Source organism: Orycteropus afer, unplaced genomic scaffold, assembly GCF_000298275.1.
Source record: "Orycteropus afer afer isolate SDZICR_OR568_19922 unplaced genomic scaffold, OryAfe1.0 scaffold00168, whole genome shotgun sequence".
In the NCBI taxonomy this organism is placed as follows: domain Eukaryota; kingdom Metazoa; phylum Chordata; class Mammalia; order Tubulidentata; family Orycteropodidae; genus Orycteropus; species Orycteropus afer.
The window spans coordinates 1049694-1070188 of NW_006921755.1; the positions used below are offsets into that span (position 1 = coordinate 1049694).

Consider the following 20495-nt stretch of genomic DNA (forward strand, 5'->3'; position numbering starts at 1 on the left):
GTTGACAGACAATGATCCTATAAGTTTATGTGAATGATCAGAATTCCCAGGTGTATAGTAGAGCTGACAAGGGGCAAGGTTGTAGTCATTGCTTGGTCACAGCCAGCTACCCAGAGGGACCAAGTAGTCATCCTGTGGGCTCGGGACCATAAATCGCAGGGGATATCAAGCTCAATTGGCATAACATACTATACAAAACATTGTTCCACATCCTACTTTGGTGAGTAGTAACTGGGATCTTGAAAGCTAGCAAGCTGCCATCTAGATGCAACGATGGGTCTCTCCTTGTTCAGAGCAAAGATGAATGAAGAAAAATCAAAATTCATGGAAACGATTAGTCCTAGCAACTGGTACACCATCTGATTTGCAGCCTATACGACTATGAGACCAGAAGAACTAGATGGTGCCTGGCTACTACTGTCATCCACTTAGAAGGGGATCTATGTAGTATATCCTTGGTAGAGAGGGAGAACAATGTGGAACAAAACTCAAAATCATTTGGAGAAAAAAACAAGGGGGGGGGGCAGGTTTGCTGGTCTGACAGAGCCCTGAGACTATGGCCTCAATTGCCCTTCAGTTCTGGAATTGAAACCACACTTGTGGCTTCCATCCAAACAAAACACAGGCATATGAATTGAACATTTACCTGAGGTAGATACACTCCTTGGAGAGAACAATCATGGGAGAAAGAAGGGCTGCTTACGCACGGGAGACAGCTCAGGGGGCAGGAGTGCATGGATATTGGACACAAGGAAGAGGTAACTGTGGGGAGGAAATGGGAGGGGAGCTGTTGTATTGTGGTAAATTGTGGTCACTGTTATGAGACAAAGTGTATGTGAACTGCTGTATGGAAAGTGAATTTTCTCTGTAAATTTTACCTAAATCACAATAAAATAAAATAAAATAAAAGGAACAAGAGGAAATGGACATCAGGTGGCATTGACTTGTCCCTGTTGTTGTAAATTAAGAAGCAAGTTTTGGTTCAGTGGGAACGAGGAGGGAAGTTTTCTCTGTATACAATCTTTTTCCAGCCTATGCTTCGTGCAATGTTAGTGCTCAGAGAATCTAAACATTTGCTTTGAAAGTGTTCTACAGATCAACAGGTTTGGAAAATAATTCCTTGACTTTTCTTATAAATTCACAAGGAACATGAAAACATTAAAGGCTCTGAGATGTCCCTTGGCAAGGAAAGTACTAAACCAGTCATCTTTTTAACTCTGTGTTCCCAAATTTATATGACAATGGAAATCCAACATCCTTGAAGCCAGAAGAGACAAAGAGAAACTTAGCTTCACTTTTTTCAATCTGCCAAAAAGCCTTTTAGATCCTTGAGCAGATGGTATAAACCCCATTCCAAAAGGTTATCTGCCTTCTAAAACAAGCAAGCAAGCAAACAAATTTACTCACCTGTATAGACCTCATGCTAATTACCCCAGCCATGAGAATAAAAGCCTTGAAGAAAAGGAATAGATACAAATGAAACCATGTTATAAACAATCTGTATAAAAGCTGGTACTAACCAGCCATGGGTGCCATTAATGGGGACTCCAAGTGATAGAGTGGGATGGACTAGTACTGCTATCTGCCCTATCCTGGGTAGCTATTGGCTGTTGCTAGGTGGCTTTGGGCCACCCCAGCCTGAGAGAGTAGTAGATGATTTAACCTGCCAGTGTTTCTCTTCTCACCACTCAGAGAGGGCTTAGATGCATGGCCAAAAGGCACTGGCCATCCTTTCTCCAACATGCATAACTCCTGCTCTCCCCCAAACCTCATTGGTTCCCTGTGCAAAGGAGCAAGGACAGAGCTCTTTTTATTATTTATTTATTTATTTATTTTTGTGTGTGTGGTGTGATATAGGGGCAATTATCCAGTAAAGGGGCCTTACACCCCAATTATAGTTAGATCAGGGTTGCGTCCTTTTACCAGTTATGCCTCTGCCTCCTGCCAACTATGTGGTTGCATGTTTTCAAGCAGATCTCGGTGTTATTGGTCTGCTAGAAGTGGGTGGTGAGTGAGACTCTTCTAGGGGATGGTGCTGTTAAACTCTTCTTTCCAAAGTAGAACCTTGGATGGTTTCCTAATCTTTCTTCCTTAATTATTTAGGTAATCAGTTCTCATCTTTAGAGTCCATCTGCCACGACTGCTATCTTTTTCCTTCATCTAAGCATCTTTGCAAAGGCAAGGTGCCAGAATCTTTGCTAGACTAGTTCCCATCATTCCAGCCTTGTGTTGCTGGAATATTTGCATGTCTCTGTAAACTGTATGATACGTTTCCCCAAACAGCTGTATAATCTCTCCAACAACCTGATCATGGGTGGGAGGGGCTGAGGTGGGAGTTTTCTGAGTGCATATTGAGCTTTAGAGGAACTTGCATTATTTGAGTTTGAAGACCTTGTGGGAGAGTTGAGAGAAGTGCTAGAAGGTGAGGATAGTTACCCTGGTCTAGGAGCTGCCTTGTGGCCTAGTATCATGTAGAATTTTCTCAACCTGCTCTGTGGGGTTGTTCTGTTTTTCTCTGACTCTGGATGTATTGTCAGGCTTTGTGCATCCCATCTGTGCACTGGCAGGTCTCTGGGCTTGGCTCAGGCTCCGCAGAGCGGGAAGCATGGGAGAGGATAGCTAGTGAATCCTGACAGCTGACAAAGGGTTAAAATGGCATGTACCGATATTAGAACACAATATTCAAATCAGTGTGATAATAAGTCCTTCTTAGGTTGTTTCCCGTTTAGTTTCATGTTCTTAATTATATGTGCTCATTTTCCCTATGTAAGCCTGTGGACATAAAAAATCAATATATGTAGAATTATTTGTTTTCCTCAGGAAGGAAATAATTTAGAACTGAGCTAACTATGAGTATGAATATGCAAAGTATGAGCACCAAGGAAAAATAAGATATTTTTAAAACTTTCACTTATCTCCGGTGTGGTTGTGTGCTTTGGTTGATTGACATGTATGTGAGACCTACCAAACTGACTGTCTTACTGAGTCCTTCTGCCCCGCTGCCTTGCTGCTTTCCCTTTCAGGCCCACTATCCTAAAGACAGTAAATTTTGGGTTTGTCAAAAGATTTCCTTGAACAGAGAGGAAGACTAAGGATCTTGACATAACCCTGTCACTAACTAGGTGTGATATTGAAGAAGTTACCTAAACTGTCTCGGCAAAACTTGTGAATCTGTGAGGCTATAGAGCCTACCTGGACTTCACTTGGCTCCTCTGTAAAATGAGGAGACAGGTGTTATTGATAGCAGTTCAGAACCTCCTCCAGCTATCTGAGATCTTACTTCTTTGTGGCTGTCTCTGGTAAAACAAAGGAGCTCTGGTGGCATAGTGGATAAGGCATTTGGCTACTAACCAGAAGGTTAATGGTTTAAACCCATCAGCTGCTTCAGGGAAGGAAGATGGGGCGATCTACTTCCCTAAAGATTTACAGCCTTGGAAACCCAATGGAGGTAGCTATGAGTCAGAATCAACTTGATGGTAGTAAGTTTGGGTTTTTTTTTTTTTTTTTTTGGTGGTCATAAAGGCGATGGGTAGACTTGATTCATTCAAATAGTATTGTGAAATACAGAATGTTTCAGCCACTGTTCTAGGTACTAGAGATACTGTAGTGAACAAAAACAGTAGAAGTCATTCCCTCCTGGTGTTTATCATTCTAGGATAAAGAATTAATAAAACCAGAAAAAAACAAAAACCCAAACTCACTGCCATTGAGTCGATTTCCACTCAGAGCAACCCCCGTTGGGTTTCCAAGGCTGTAAATCTTTATAGAAACAGACTGCCTCATCTTCCTTGCATGGAGTGGCTGGTGGGTTCAAACCACTGACCTTTTGGTTAGCAGCCAAATGCCTTAACTACTACACCACCAGATCTCCTTTTAGCAAATACTTTTTAAACACTTACAGTATGCCAGACATTGCCCTAAGTGTTTTATATATATTATTTTAATTGTTAAATAATCCTGTAAATCCCTAGTATCATGACTATTTGGGAGCTCTGGTGGTACACTGCCTAAGGCATTTGACTGCTAACCAGGAAGCTGGCGGTTCAAACTCACCAGCCACTCCTTGGAAGGAAGACTGGGCACTCTACTTACGTGGAGATACCACCTTGGAAACCCAAGGAGGGGTTGCTGTGAGTCAGGATTGACTCGATGGTAGTGAGTTTCTTTTTTTTTTTTTCCATTACTATTTACAACTGAGGAAACTGAGTCTCAGACAGATTAAATAGCATGCCTAAGGTCATGTAGCTAGTAACTGGCAAAGCTGGGATCCACATCAGGTTTTTTGGCTCTGGAGTCTGTGGTTTCAACTACTATGGGATACTGCCTCTCAGAGTTAATTAATTAACTTAAAGTAACGTGTATTTGTCCTACCTGATGGTAAAGTAGGAAAAAAAGAAATTGTGGGATCAGATAGAAAATCTGAGAACCTTCTTGGTCTTCCCCTTGCTGGTGTCAGGCTCTGATGGGGAGCCAAGGGCACTGAGTACCAGGGTGCACTGAACTTCCATATTCCCCACCACTTGGCTAGTTGTTGCTCTGTGGCTTGAGGTTTCCACTCTTCTCTGGCTCTGTTGTTAAACTGGAAGACGTAACCATCCCTGTGACCCCAAGTTAATCTCAGCATTGGCCATTTGTGGAGAAGTGACCCATGACTTAGATTCAAAATACCTGCATTTGAATTTTGGTTCTACTTCTGACCATTGCTGTGACCTTGGGCAACTTTTAATAACACCACGAGCAGCAGCAATTATAGCAGTAGCCTATTATTTGTTAAGCACTGTCATGCATTGTGCTAAATACTTTATATATGTCTCTTCTGATCCTCCATGGGAGGGATTTTTATCCTCACTTTACACTCTGGTCTTGGCGGCTGTCTTCACCACTTAGTGTTTAACCTTAGGGCTAGTTCCTTAATTACTTTAAGCCTTCTTTTCTCATCTGATTGGTGTTAGTAATATCTACTTTTAAGGTGGTTATAAGGATTAAATAAAAATATGTATATAAAGCATTTTGGCCATCCCAAAGATGGTGATAATGTTTATTATAGTTCAGGGCCTCATAGGTATTAATCAGGAATGAGGATTCAAATCTACTTCTGAGCTTTGCACTTTGAAAGCCTGCCTCTGCGAGGATGGGCTGGATCAGCAGAGTCTTGGTGAAACAGGTGTATCGTGGCAGGTGCATAGGAAGCTGTTTCACTCTGGCTGCTGCACAGTAGCAGGTGGAACTAAATAGCACACCAAGCAGGATGTAGGAGGGTCCCATGTAGTTGCTCTGGCAGCTGGGAAACTCAACTGAGTGCCGTCAGCATTGGGGTTGGTAATTCCTTGAGGCTTGGCTAGGAAGATCCAAGGACTAGCTATGGTCGATGAGGAGGTAATATTGGTAAAGGTACAACCATAACCATTTAGCCATGTGCAGCTGTATTGGGGGGCAGTGGTGGTTCTGGAATCATCCTGCAATGCTTGACATGGTGGAGCTGTGGAGTTACTTAGCTCATTCACAAGTAGTCTCACAAAGAAGGCAGGCCAAGTGGTGGTGACCCATTTTACATGTAAGAAAACCTGCATACAAGTGGTCAGATAACTTGCCTAAGGTTATTTAGGCAAATATCGTGGACTTACAGAAGAACAAACAAATCTGTGCTGGCAGAAATGCAATCAGAGAATGCTTCTTCGAAGGAAGAATGGCCAGACTTCCTCTCACCTACTTTGGTCATGTTGTCAGAATGGAACTGTCCCTGAAGAAAGGGTATCACACTTGGTAGAGGGTCAGTGAAGAAAAGGAAGAACCTCAGTGAGGTGGATTGACACAGTGGCTGCAACAATGTGCTCAAGCATAGCAAGGATTGTGAGGATGGTGCAGGACTAGGTGGTGTTTTATTCTGTTGTACGTGTGGTCTCTGTGAGTTGGAACTGACTCAATGGCACCTAATAACAACAAGGTTATTTAACTAGCAAGAAGCAGAATCCAGACTTGAACCCTAACTTTTTTGAGCCAATCCTCTGATCTTGCTCCATAGTTTAATTTGTTGAATTCAGATGATCAAATGAGAAAACTCAGCTGCTGGAGTTTTATCTTTATTTTATTGTTGACTTGAATTCTCTGTTCCACTTGAGACGTGTGGCTTGGACCCGTATGTTAATGAAGATAAATTATTATATACACAATAAAAACCACTCACTTAGTTGAGTCTAACTCATGGCAACCCCATGTGTATAACAGTAGAACTGCACTCCACAGGACTTTCTTTTGAGGTGTCTCTGGTGGACTTGCATCTCCAGCATTTTGCTTCTCAATCAAGCATGTTAAAACTTTGTACCACCCAAAGACTCCCATATATAACATACGTGGGTTATATTCTAAATCTCCTGATACATATGCTCTGAGCTCCTTGTAGTTTTCCTACATGCTACTTATTAGTCTTGTAAATAAGTGACTGAGTGTGTAGTTATTTGCTTTTGTCTGTTTCCCTTGTTGGACTGTTGACACCATGAGTGAGGGGCCAATGTATCCAGGTATCACCTAGAACAGTTATTAACACATAGTAGGTACATATGGAGAGTGTAGAGGGGAACTTGGAGATTGCATAAATGCTGTTGTGTAAAGCAAGATGTTTGAGTCCTGAGACAGCCCCCCACTCCAATACACTGGAAAGGGGAAAAATGATTACAGAACTAACACTGAGTTCCCTTGTTTGGCTGTCAGTGCAGCATGGACAAAGTCCATGGGGTGTTGAGCACACTATCTTCTAGATCTGTACACTTATTTCTCACTTATCAACTATCTTGTTATCCAATATTTTGCATTCAGGACAGCAGTAGAACAATCTACTATTTGACTATTTTGCACATTCAGGAGGAGGCAGGCATGGCATCAACAAATGCAGAGGTCCTCTCCCTTGAGGATGATCTCCACGTGGCCTCTGGGAAGCTCAGCCATGCTGTCCTTGCCTTCTGCTCCCTCCTGCTATTGGTGGCACGGTGTCCAGCTGCCCTGGGAGGCCAGCCTCCTCTGTGGACATGGCCTCCAGGTGCATGTGCAGCACCGAGCCTATGGATGCCTATTCTGGCTTCTCAGTTCCTGTGTGGCCAGAGGCCCTGCAGGTCAAAATTTCTGTGAGGTAGAAAAGGAGGAAAGAGAGGAAATAAAGAGGCATTTGGAGAGAGTGTTTGGAAGAAATGCATGCAAGTTTATGGTATCCTAAAGTGAACTGACTTGGGCCTGAAGCCTCCCACTTGGTCAGTCTGGGTGCTCAGCCAGGTTCTTAGCACCCTCGTAGGAAGCTCAAGCTTCATTGACTCACTAGGCGTGGGATAATGAATGCAGGGCTTGCAGGGGTGAGAGTGGAGCCTTAGAGGTCACTCTGTGAGGGAAGCTCTGGTCAGCACAGGAGGAAGATTGCAAGGGTTAAGCCATGGGCCCTCAAGTCACACAGCCTGGCTTATCTGCCTTTGTTTCTTCTAACCCTTCTTCTCTACAGAGGATAGTCCATCATTGGACTTGTCACAGTGATGAGCACATCAGTAAATCTTAGTTATTATTAATTATGTGATCATATTTTCTAAATTAAACAAAATCAGATAAATGGATGGTCTGAAAACAGAAAAAAACCAAAACTTCGATTTTTGCATAGCACCGATTTTCATGTAATGCTGGTCTCTGGAATCTACCCAGGTAGATAAGTCAGGATTAGGTGTACTTACTTTAGAAGAATGGTGATGTTGAAAACCCTGAAGACTCAAGATGAATATGGAGAGTTGTCCTCCTATTCCTGTTTTCTTTGTTCTGTTTTGCTTGTGTAAGCATATGCTTGTCAGATAGGGCTGGAATGGAACAAAACAGCTGCTAAATATGACTCTAAAAGAAATAACATTTTGGTCTTTTGAGGCCCATAAGTTTAGAGTAAACAGTGTGGCAGATGTCACAAGGGAGTCTGGGGGTGGGCAGTCATTCTGGGAGGCTTATCAGCCACCCATACTTCTCTTGCATTCCGGTCCACCTGCCAACAGACTGGGGACTGTGAGGAAAAGATTCTGTCACATGTGATTGTATCTGTAAGAGGAGTTTGGGGAAAGTGGTGGCTAGAGTCTGGGTAGGCCATTGTTGAGGATCCTTCCCATTTTTTTCTATTTCATTTTCAAAAAAGGCAAGGTGGGTTTGGAAAGAATATGTGTCATCTTTTATGATGCTAAGGAGGTAGTCATCCTAGTCATATATTTAGATTTGCCTTTTTCAGTCTTAAGAGTTGAGTCTGGAGATGTTTTTTAGTGTTCCAATAAATTCACTGTCATTCAGGGGACCTGGAAGAATTAAAGTACAGCTCAGTGACTGGAAATATTAATCCCCAGATCCTAAATCTCTCTACTCTGCTGCTAAGTCAGACTGTGGCATATGCCTTATGTATTAAATGAACTTTTTTTATTTTTAAAGGCAAAAAAGGAAGGGAAGGAAGGAAATTAATATTTCTTTAAGTTGAGTTATGTATCAGTCTCTGAAGTAGTGTAAACCCTCCCCCTTTTTTTAAAAAAATTTTTATTATGATTTGGGTGAACGTTACAGAGCAAATTCACTTTCTATACAGCAGCTCACATACACTTTGTTTCATGATATGGACTACAATTTATCAGGATGCAACAGTTCCCCTCCCATTTCCTCCCCATAGTTACCTCTATCCTGTGTCCTTCCCTCTCATGTGCTCTTGCCCCCAAGCTGTCTCCCTGTGCATACACAGTCTTTCTATTCTCCCATGATTGATCTCTCCAAGGAGTGCATCTACCTAATGTAAATGTTCACCTCATATGCCTGTCTTTTGTTTGGCTGGAAGCCACAGAAGTGGGCTCAATTCCAGACCTGAAGGGCAGCTAGGGGCCATAGTCTCAGTGGTTCCATCAGGCTCTATCAGACCAGCAAACTTTGTCCTTTTTTTTTTTTTTTTAAGTGATTTTGAGTTTTGTTCCACCTTGTTCTCCCACTCTATCCAGGATCTCCTACATAACTCCCCCTCCAAGTGGTTGACAGTGGTAGCTGGGCACCATCTAGTTCTTCTGGTCTCATAGTCATATAGGCTGAGATTGCATGGTGTACCAGTCACTTAGACTAATTGTTTCCATGTGTCTTTGCTTTTCTGCATTCTTCTTTGCTCTGGATGAGGAGAGATCCATTGTTGCATCTAGATGGCCACTTACAAGCTTTTGAGATCCCTGTTGCTACATGCCAAAGTAGGAAGTGGAACAATGTTTTGTGTAGTGTGTTATGCCACTTGAGCTTGATGCCCCTGTGACTATGGTCCCGAGTCCACAGGTCCAACTCCTTGTTCCCTCTGGGTAGCTGGCTATAGCCAAGAAGTGACTACAACCTTGTCCCTTGTCAACTCTACTATATACTTGGGAATTCTTACAGAACATACAAATACCCTTATAGAAACATTGTCTACCAACCCTGTACATGGTCATGGGGATACTTTTGTAGTCCTTACTGTAACCCTGTTGTTGTTATGTGACATCGATTCGGACCCGACTCATAGCGACCGCTCCTTGGGTTTCCAAGGCAGTATCACTACGGAAGTAGATTGACCCATCTTCTTTCTGAGGAGTGGCTGGTGGGTTGGAACCGCCAGCCTTTTGGTCAGCAGTCAAGTGCTTTAGTCACTACGCCACCAGAGCTCCTATAATATTGTCCGCACTTTAAAAATGAAGAAAATAATGCTCAGAGCAGTTATGAAACTTACCCAGGGTCGGAGAGCATGCAAGTGATAAATCAAAGGCTGAGAATTCTGATTCTGTGAAGTTGATGGTGTGGTGGCTGAGAGCTCAGAGTTTTGAATCTGAGAAGCCTGGCACACATCCTGGCTCTGCCACTTACTAGCAGTGTGACTTGATCAAGGGTATAATCTCTCTGGCTCAGTTTCCTCATCTGTAAAACAGGTCATAGTAGCACTCACTTGATACAGTGGTGATAATTAAATGAGCTTTTCATGTACAGTGCTTAAAATAGTGCCTGGCACTTAAGTGCTCCTGAAATGTTAGCTGCTTTTGTGATTTTTTAAAATTATAATGACTAACTAAATTTGCCTTTATTAATACTTACTGAAAAGTTATATTTTCTTTCAGGGAGCAGCCTGCCTTTTGATATGTAGTTATATTTCATTATGAAATAATGTAAACTACTCTACCTTAGAATTAAATTCTCTTCTCAGCCTTCTAGCAAAGGTTAAGATCTAAATAAAGGCAAGTGTAGCCAACAGGGATTCTTGACTTTGGTAAATGTCAATGATTTGCTCTTTTCTCCTTGGTGTATGTAACCTTCTTCCATGCTGCCCATCCTGGCTTTATGTGCAGCTAAGCAAACACCAGAGGGGAAATTAAGCTGATTCTTGTCACTTAGCTCTCCTGTCTTCGTAACATGATTATTAGGTATAGCATCCTCTCCTTGTTGCATTGCACGTGGCCTCACCCTGATAGCCTGTCTTCTCAGTACACAATGAAGCACGACTTACACCAGTGGGGTTTATAGATTTATTTTAGAGCTGGAAATACAAGTGGGGCTTATGCTTGTGACAGTTTTGGGCATTTGGGAGTGGGTTGAGGGAGACAGAGGTGGCAGTGACTGAGGTACCTTGTCTAGATTAATACTAGAATGACATAAGTTTGCCAGACATTTGTCTCTACATTCTAATCTCATTTTTGTGACTTCCTTTAAACATGCCATATAGAATTTGGAAGGGGACCTGAACCTTAATCAGTAAATTGCTGTGTTCAGCAATTATGTGTTGGACACCATGTTAATTGCTGGGAAGTACTATGATAAATATATTGCAGTCCTTGCTCCAGGGAATTTTTAAGTCATCAAGAGAGAGAAATGTAAGAGGAATTAGTATGGTATAATAGTGGTTAATACAGAGCTATGCACAAAGTACTGTGGGAGCAGAGAGGTGGTAGCACTAATTTGAAGAAGACTTCATAGAAGACATGGTGTTTGAGTTGGGTTTTCAAAGATGGGTTTGCCTGGTAGAGAACAGCAGAAGGAATAATGTTGGTAGACAGGCATTATGAAGCAAGGCCCAGAGGATGTGACTGAATATGCGGTGTCAGGAAAATGGCAAGTGGTGTAGGAGAGTTGCTGTAGCACAGAATGATGGAACATGAGCTGAGAATGATAGCTGACTTAATAATGATAGGACCTTGACTTTGAATTTGTACCACATCGTAGGAAGTTTTAAAGCATGCAGTGTCTTGAGTTGAACTGTCTATTTGAGAAAAATCAATGTGGAGAATAGATAGATAAGAGGAAAGAGTAGATTGAAAGCAAGTAATCCCAAGAAGAGATGGTAAGAGTCTGTTGTATGAATGGAGTAGAGTAGATGGATATGGTAGACATTTGGAGATAAAATCATTAACATGTAGTAAGCATGTTAATAATTAGGAGGAGCCTGCCTTTAAGATGTGAGCAGAAGAAATAGAATCTGTGAGGGAAACTGAGGGATGTGGTGGAGCACAGAGAAAAACATGTACAGATAGTCCCTGACTTTTGATGGGTTCTGTTCCAAAGACTTTGTTTTAAGTCTTTTCTGACATAAGCCTCATTTACCATATATATATATATTTTTTTCAAAGCAGTGTCTTTATAAATCTGAACTTTGTTTTTTGGGGTTAGAAACATTCCATACAAATTTACAGTTGTATTTTAATACATACTTAAGAAAAATGCTCAAATCATAAAAACTTATCTGACCATGAAGAGGAACTGAACAATGTTGGTATTTTGTCATTTGTGGTAATAGCTCCACTTATGGAAGGTTCTGGATTATCTTTGGGAATGAAAATGGCATATCTCATCTGTATGAGTTGTCCATATGGTCCTTTTCTTTTTCTCCATATATTTCGCATTAAAATCTTACTGCTTCCCTAATCTGTTACTGACTTTAGCAAAATGATCAGTGTTTGGGTCCATGTTTCCAAGCAATTGAAGCTCCTGATTTAGTTTAGAAAAATAAATCTGTACAGCAATGTCTTGAGCAGTAAATCATGAAATTGAGCATCTGAGAGTGAACAACTGAGAATGATAGCATCAATACAACGCCATATGTAGTACATATTACTAATGATAAGATGTACAGACACACACACACACACACACACACATGAATGTATGTGCAGTTTGTCATAACCTGAATACTTTGTAAGTTGGGCACTAACTATATCTTCATGAAGAGTGGTGGTATTCAACAATGTCAAATGCCTCAAAGGGGACAACTAGGACAGGCTGAGAAGAGACCGCTGTGAAAAAGAAATTGAGGGCATTGGTATCTTTGGGAGAGATTACTTTAGAGGTCTACTGTTGTTGTTGTTGTTATGTGCCATCGAGCCGGACCCGACTCATAGTGACCTCTCCTTGCATTTCCGAGGCAATATCACTATGGAAGTAGATTGCCCCATCTTCCTTCCGAGGAGTGGCTGGTGGGTTTGAACTGCCAGCCTTCTGGTTAGCAGTCAAGTGCCTTAGGCACTAAGCTACCAGAGCTCCCTAGAGGTCTACTAGACTAGAGAAAATAGCCAGTTGCTGGCCATGTTCAGGGTGTATCACTGCTCCCCAGGAACATAAGTAACAATTATGTATGTTTGTTTATAGAATATCCAGAAACATGCAGCTCTCCAGGTATAAGTTTATCTTCATTATTTGTGGATTCTATATTTGTGACTTACTTGCTAAAATTTATTTGTAAACCCCAAATCAATACTTAGGCGCTTTTTGCAATCATTTGCAGACTTGTGCTGAATGGCACATACTTTTAGTCACCTGACACATAGGTTTTCATTTCAGGTCAAACAAGGCAACAAACACTCTGCCTTCTTGTTTCAGTTCTTAAACTGTAAGCAAGTGCCCTTTTCACAGCCTATTTAGTGTCATGTTTTTCTCCTTTTTTGCTTCTTGTTTGTGATTTTGCTGTTTAAAATGTCTCCAGGCATAACGCTGAATTGCTGCCTAGTGTTCCTAAGTGCAAGGAGGCTGTGATGTGCCTTACAAAGAAAATACATGTGCTAGATAAGCTTCTTTCAGCCATGAATTACAGAGCTAAAGGCTATGAGTTCAATGTTAATGAATCTACAATATAAAGTAACCAAAACCAAACCAAACCAAACTCACTGCCATTGAGTTAATTCTGACTCATAGCGACCTCCATTGGGTTTCCAAGGTGAGAAATCTTTATGGAAGGAGATCGTCCCATCTTCCTTCTATGGAGTGGCTGCTGGGTTTGAACTGCCAACCTTCTGGTTAGCAGTCAAATGCCTTAGACACTGTGACACCAGAGCTCCTTGTATGTTAAGTAAGGCATCTTTAAACAGAAACACATATAAAACAAGATTATGTATTGATCTTTTGACAAAAATGTTGTGACCAAAGGCTCACAGAAACCTAAACCTGTATTTTCCTTAGGAGCCATGGTGCAGTATTCACCAATTCAGTGTTTCCAGTGACTTTTAAGACCATAACTACTGTGAATAACGATAATTGACTGTACTTGGGTCAGACTGGGGAGAAGGGAGTTCTGAGTCAGTGCTGAGGTGTCACTGACCAATCCCTCTACCTCCATTCTAGGGTCTCAGATAGCTCCCACCTTCCAAATATAATGTTCTTACCCATGCTACTTCTGTCCCATTACTGTCAGCACACTGTAGAATGTACATGTGTATAGTCTTCTCTTCTAATTACAGACTAGTATTCATTTCTACCCGTGGTGCTCATAGTGGATGCTGTGATGTGTCACCCAGACCCCTCTCCATGACTGGTGCACTCACTCATCTACCTGCTGGGAGTGTAGGCAGCTGTCACCTGAATCCCTCTCTGAGAACTGTCCTTAGCTGAAGAGTGTCACTTTCCCCATGATCATAAGCCCTGGGGTGGAAAATAAAGGCAGCCTGCATCCCTTGCATCCAGTGGACTAATAAGGGGAGGTAAGGTATGAAGGGCCTGTGCTTCAAGGTCGGATACTTTTGAAGGTTCTTCTCAGCTCTCTGGGAGGACAGATGAAGTTTTTGTTTGCCTTGTATTGCAGGTCACCTCTTCCCTCTGCTCAGTCCTTCTTCCTTCCATCCCCACAGGTGTTGATTCTAATAAGCTCCCTGGGTGCATGCATATCTCAGATCAATGCTGGTTTCCAGTTTGGTTGCCTAGCCAAGCCTGGCCAACAGTCAAATTCTTTAAATTTCTTTGCCTTTTGCTTCTTCTGCCTTGAGCCCTTTGGATGTGCCCTGCAGAAAGAGCCTATCTTTCCCAGAAGTTGGAACAGAAGTCCTGGAGTAGCTGGTCCATATGCCCACTAATAAAGTGACTTGTAAAGGAGGGGGCAGAGCCTCAGAAGTCAGCTGCCCAGCTCCTGCTGAAACCTGCCTGTTAATTAAACCCGAGCCCTGAGAACAGATCCATGAAGTGGGATGACGCTGGTGTAGAAGCTGATCCCTGCTCTGCACCCTGGTTCTGCTCCTGCCCTCCTTTTATGTGCCTGTGACGACTCCCAGGCTCCTTAAGGCAGCTAGTAGTCACCGCCCTGCCTCTCCTCTCTTTCTTATTTCTTTTAGTCGAGAATATGTTGAAAACACAATTGAGATATTTCAAGCAAATGTAGAACCTCTCTCCAAATTTGTTGCAGAAACACCACTGAGCAAACAAACTACTGGGAAGCACAGCTTAGTAACAAACAGCAGCTGCCACCATTTATGGACTTTTTTTTTCCCCCTTCTCCTTTTTCTCATTTCTTTCTAATTCTGTTTGTAATAAAACCTGCTGCTCTAATGGCTTAGTAATTTAACAAGCAAAATTCTTCTTTTTCATCCTGATGCTTCCCAGGTGGCTTTGACAGCTCTCTTACCTATGAGATCTTGGTCAGCTCTGGTTCTGTGAACAGTGTCTTCCTGTCTCCGGTTCTATCTGGAATGCCTTGGCCACCTCTCTGGCCAATTGGGGCGTAGCTGGAACTTGTGGGCTTCTTGATTTGTCAGGACACGGGCCTGGAGTGTGGTGGTTCTTACCCTTCTGACTTGAAAGAATGGGCAGTGCTAACTCCTAATTTTTCTCAATGACTAAATGCACCCCTCCCCATTTGGTTTTATTTTTTGAAATTTGTTTTTTATGTGAAATCTTTGAAGACAAAGCAAGGGCTTTTTTTGATCTTAATTTACTAAAGAATGTGAGTCTGAGGAATCTATCTTGTCACCTCTGAACTCATTTATCTCCTTTCCATGAATAGCAGAGAGTCTGCTTCTCTGATTTTGAATGTTCCTGGTCCTCGGAAGGAAGGTCGGGCCATCTATTTCTGTAGTGATACTGCCTCGGAAACCCAAGGAGGAGTCCCTGTGAGTTGGATCCGACTCCACAGCAGTGAGTTTAGATTTTGGTTGGTGGTATGGAATGGCTCAGCTTCAAAATGGTTATAATTAAGTATTAATAGATTGTCGACTATGTGCAAGGCATTGTGCTAGGGCCTCACTTTTTCTTCCCAAAAGCTGTGCTAGATAAATGTCATAATTTTTCAGACCCAGAGGGAAAGCTGATATTTGAACCCAGGTCCATGTGAATCCAAAGCTCAGACTGCCTGTTGGCCCCCATAATAACATAGGGCAGTGTACCCATTTAATTATAACATTGACTAGAGATAAAAACTAGGTTCCACTGAGTCAGCTCTAACTCATGGCAACACCATAATGTGTCAGAGTAGAACTGTGCTCTATGGAGTTTTCAGTGATTAATTTTTCGGAAGCAGATTACCAGACCTTTCTTTCAAGGTGCCCCTGTGCACATGGATTTGAACCTCTAACTTTTCGGTTAGCTAGAGGTTGTTGTAGTTTTTTTTAATTTTCTTCTCAGAGAAGGTTTATTATTTCATTGTAGTGAAAATATACACAATAAAACATACATTTGAACAACTTCTATGTGTACAGTTTAGTGATACTGATTATATTCTTCAACTTGTTCAACCATTCTTGCTATCGTTTTCCAAATCATTGTACCATCATTGACATAATCTCAGTGCCCCCTAAGCAAAAACATCCCCCTTGTCCCTCCCCTTCTCACCCCTGGTAAACACTAATAATCTTTGATGTCTCTATATGTGGTTATTTCATATAAATGAGATGGTACAAGATTTGTTCTTTTGTGACTGACTTATTTCAATCGATATGATATAGAGGCTCAGCGAAAAAGGGGAAGACCCTCAGTGATATGGATTGACACAGTGGCTGCAACAATGGGCTCAAGTATAGCAAGGGTTGTGAGGATGGCACCGGACTGGGCAGTGTTTTGTTTTCTTGTACGTACATAGGGTTGCCATGAATTGGAGCCAACTCGATGGCACCTAACAACAACATGATGTTTTCAGGGTTCATTCATGTACTGGCATGCACAAGACTTCATTTCTCTTTATAACTGAGTAGTAGTCCATTGTATGTATGTACCACATTTTGTTTATCCATTCATGGCTTGGTGGACATTTTGATTGTTTTGACCTTTTGGCTATTGTGAAAAGTGCTGTATTGAACATTGGTGTGCAGGTTTCTGTTTGTGTTCCTGCCTTTACATTTTCTAGGTTTTTACCTAAAATTGAGATTGCTGGGTCATGTGGTAGTTCTTTGTTCAATTTTTTTGAGGAACAACCACACTGTTTTCCATAGTGGTTGCACCATTTTACATTCCCACCAGCAAATGGATGAGGTTTTTTTTGTTTGTTTATTTTTTTAAAATTGAGTTTATGCCTACCATTTGAAAATTAGTAGCTATTACATTAAGCAAAATGTTCAGGTTTTTTGGACAGATCTTTAGATCTTGCAATATTATGCTCATATGTTGACACAGCAAGTTGGGTGAGGCTAAATAAAGTGGGCGTTCCCTTTCTCTCCCCTCTAAAGGAAGTGTGTCTTCTTCAGTTTGCTGCAGGCCCTTTTAGGCCCCTTCACTCATTTATGTTACTTGTCTGGTCTCTGTGAGCATTTGAGTTTGTGACTCTTGATTTTAAAAAACCAAAATCAAACTTACTGCTGTCGAGATTTAGGCCTTTAAAAAAACAATTTTTGTCCAGATAAGAATCAGTAGGGGTAAAAGTCACCTCTTGCCTGAGTTGAATTTTAAAGGCTTTGATTTTTCTTTTTAACGTTTTGGAATATAAATCAGTAACAGTAATTATTGGACATGTATTGAAACACTAACTTTTAACTGAGTCTGAGGGTTAGTGGACACACCTGTTTAGTAGTAAGAACTTAAATATTATTCCAATTTAATTTGCATTCTTAATCTTGCAATTATCTTATTGAACTGAGGTCATGTTGCAGAAGGGTATTGTACAAAGGCAGCATTATGGGGTAGGGAGGTGACTCTAAAGGAGAACATTCTGAGGGGGTTAGTTATGTTTATTCCATTTCTTCTTGGAAGCTGTTGTCTACCTTAGGTAACCCCATAATACAGCAATAGTCCTTTCTTAACTTTGCCTGTGTTCAATGCAATTAGCAGCTTGGAAAATTCAAAGAGAAATATCTGAAAAATTAGGAAGCCCTCAGTATGAAGAGTTTTTCATATTACCTTTCTTGTACTGGCAAGTGTGTTTCCATTTGACATGAGAAATGTGTCAGTTCTTTTCTGTTGTTCAGCTGAAGTCACATCTTTTGTCTGATTTAAGTACATCTCATGGAGTATAAAAACAAATTTCATTACTCCGGCTGAATTAAAGTATACATTCTCATAGTATTTAATATTACCAAATGACAGTTCCCAAAGCCAAGCTTATTATTTATTTTAAATAATACTTGCTTATGATTAGAACAATGCCTGGAACATTGTTTTGAGTTTTTCTTGTTTGATTTGTTTTAGGATCCTGCCGGGATCTTTGAATTGGTGGAACTTGTTGGAAATGGAACGTATGGGCAGGTTTATAAGGTAAGTTCACTGCATGTGAATGTGGCTTATGTGTGATTTTGATTCATGAATGCGGAATATAAGGCTGTCTTGTACTTGTTCATAAATGCCTCATAACAGATTTTAAACCAAATAGTGTACCTGTTAATTGACTCTGCATCCTTTCAAACATCTCAGTAGTCACATTATCTAAACTGGATTCTGTGATTTGGGTATTTCCCTTCATTATACATTACACTGTATATATATGACACATGAATTCTGATGTTGCATATTGGAAGCTCTTTGAGTGTTTCCTTCCCTTTAATTACTGCCAGAATTGGTTTTCAAAGGAGCAATGGATACAATTGACTTTAGAAATTTAAGCTATTAAACTTGCAGGTGGAAAAGGAGATTTGTTATTGGCTTAGGGCAGGAGCTAAATGAGTTTCCTGAACAGCCTTAGGAGAAAACTGGCTACTTCACAAAGGAAAGACCTAATGGCAGCAATGAATTTTACAAGTTAGGAAATAATTAAAAGTTAAACTTAAGAGTGAGATGTGGCTGAAGAAAAGAAGTCCTGTTCCTCCATTTTGCCCATTTAATCCTTACAAAATTACCCAAAAAATGTTTCAAAAGATGTTTTCTCCTGGTAAAATACTAAAAAAATGGTGGTTAAAAAATGTGGCTTGATTTCTCCCTCTGATTGTCAAGAGGAAATGGAAATAAGCTGTTTTCGGACTAAAACTTTGGGGGTTTTGATGAATGAGCTATTGAAATGTCTACAAAACAAACCATTTCCTCATGATTATTTTGAGGGAAATAACCGTGATTTTCCTGAGTGGTAGTGATATGGGATGACGTTTCCATTACAGATTCTCTCTCATTATTGTTCTAGTTTTTAAAATTCCAAATCTGAGCCCTAAGCTTCTCTCAGTTGATTAAAATTATTGTACAAGTCATCCAGATGATAATATTTACAGTTCTTCCGAGTGTCAAAAGTACATGCGTATGTATTCTTGAGAATCTGGTTTTTAAGGCTCAATTGTAAACGAGTATGTATTTAATTCAGCCTTTATTTAAGGCACTAAGAGGTACCCTTTGGTGTCCACTCTAGGGGAAAATTTTTCACTCACAAGAAAAGATTATTTTCTTAAATGTCAACTCCTGAAATTAGACAGAATGTAGCTTACCCAGCTGTTCACTTGATGTTGATCCTGTCTGACACACAAAGAAAGTGTCTTAGCAAATGCTTTTAAATACTTTCAATGAAGGTAATTAGGTTGGAAGATTGTGTTACTGCATTTTGAGAAATTGGATTGAACTTGTGAAGTAACATTTGGCTAATGAATTAAGCTCTGATTTAGATAGAAAATTACTTCTGATTTGCTGTCAATATGGAGTAACAGCTCTATAGTGTGGTGATCATTTCACAATCTTAGCACCGTTCACCCATTGTACCATGCTTCTCCTGTTTAGAATAGGAATTTGGGAGACAATTCACAGCTTTTCCACTCTGTATACACTTGCAAAAGAAGATAACAAAGAGATGCGATTAAGTATGAGAATTTTTGTGAAATCAGAAGTTAGCCCTATTTTCTTGTCATCTGACCATAAGGAAAAGGTAACAAATGGGATCCTAGGTCTTTTTAGAGAAGAAAGGTGTTTAATGATTAGAATGTAAAGGGTGACATTCTCTTATTGGTTGATACAAAACTTGGCACCTTTCAAGCTGTGGGAAGACTACATGGAATGGAGAATGCAAGGGACTTTGGGTAAGGAGTTCTAGACCCTTTACCAGCTCCATGTATTGTTTTCTGACCATCACAGTTTTCTCTCTACTTGTCAAATGAAAATTTAGGTGGGAAATGGTATGGGGACTTGTGATGATTTATCTAAAGAACTATAACTCTCTTCCCATTAAGGGTTTGGTTTTTTGGCAACCAGGTGAGGTTAGGCAGCACTGCTCATGAACAGAAACTCTTGAGTTTTTGAGGCCACCAATCCAGCTCTGCTGTAACCAATTCCTGATGGATTAAGTTTTAATTAGCAAAATCTGAGCTCAAAAATATATGAACTCAAAGAAAATTTACTTAAGAAATGATTGTTCACACTATAGATTGTATTTCACTTTTGTGGAGTAGGTATATTTCTAAAATCTGTGGGCATAAATAGAATCTTAAAGCACTAGGAGAAAGGTCCTATATAAAAAAGTTCTATGATAAATATTTTAAGCTTAATTAAGTATTAAATCCTTGATTCTAATTTTTTGTAAACCTAGCTTTTGGTGTTCCTGGTTTTTATGAAGTAAGGCATAATTTTATGAACAATTTTATGGGCATACTCTTTATTTTATAGAAGGATTCATCATAATTCTTTTGATAAGTTATCCTAACAGAATCATAATATAATTATATTTACCTATAAGTAGTTTTTAAGAAACGTACTTAACAAAAAAAAAAAAAAAAAAAAAGGATGATCCCTGAAGTATTTCTGCTGGCATACAAGCCAGATACTTGTGGATGTGAAAATATAAATAATTGGTATAAAGAACTTTATACTATCTAGTTGATCAAAGTTGTTTATAATCTTAGATCCAGGTCTATTTTATGATT

The 20495-nt window shown here is 40.4% G+C and overlaps 1 protein-coding gene across 1 annotated transcript in view; it reads left to right on the top strand.

Moving 5' to 3' along the window:
* Positions 1-20495, top strand: part of TNIK (TRAF2 and NCK interacting kinase) — a 669757-nt gene that overhangs the window by 160172 nt on the left and 489090 nt on the right. Inside the window, exon 2 of the mRNA XM_007946612.2 lies at positions 17857-17922. Coding sequence (XP_007944803.1) covers positions 17857-17922 — 66 coding nt within the window. The remainder of the gene's footprint in view (positions 1-17856; positions 17923-20495) is intronic.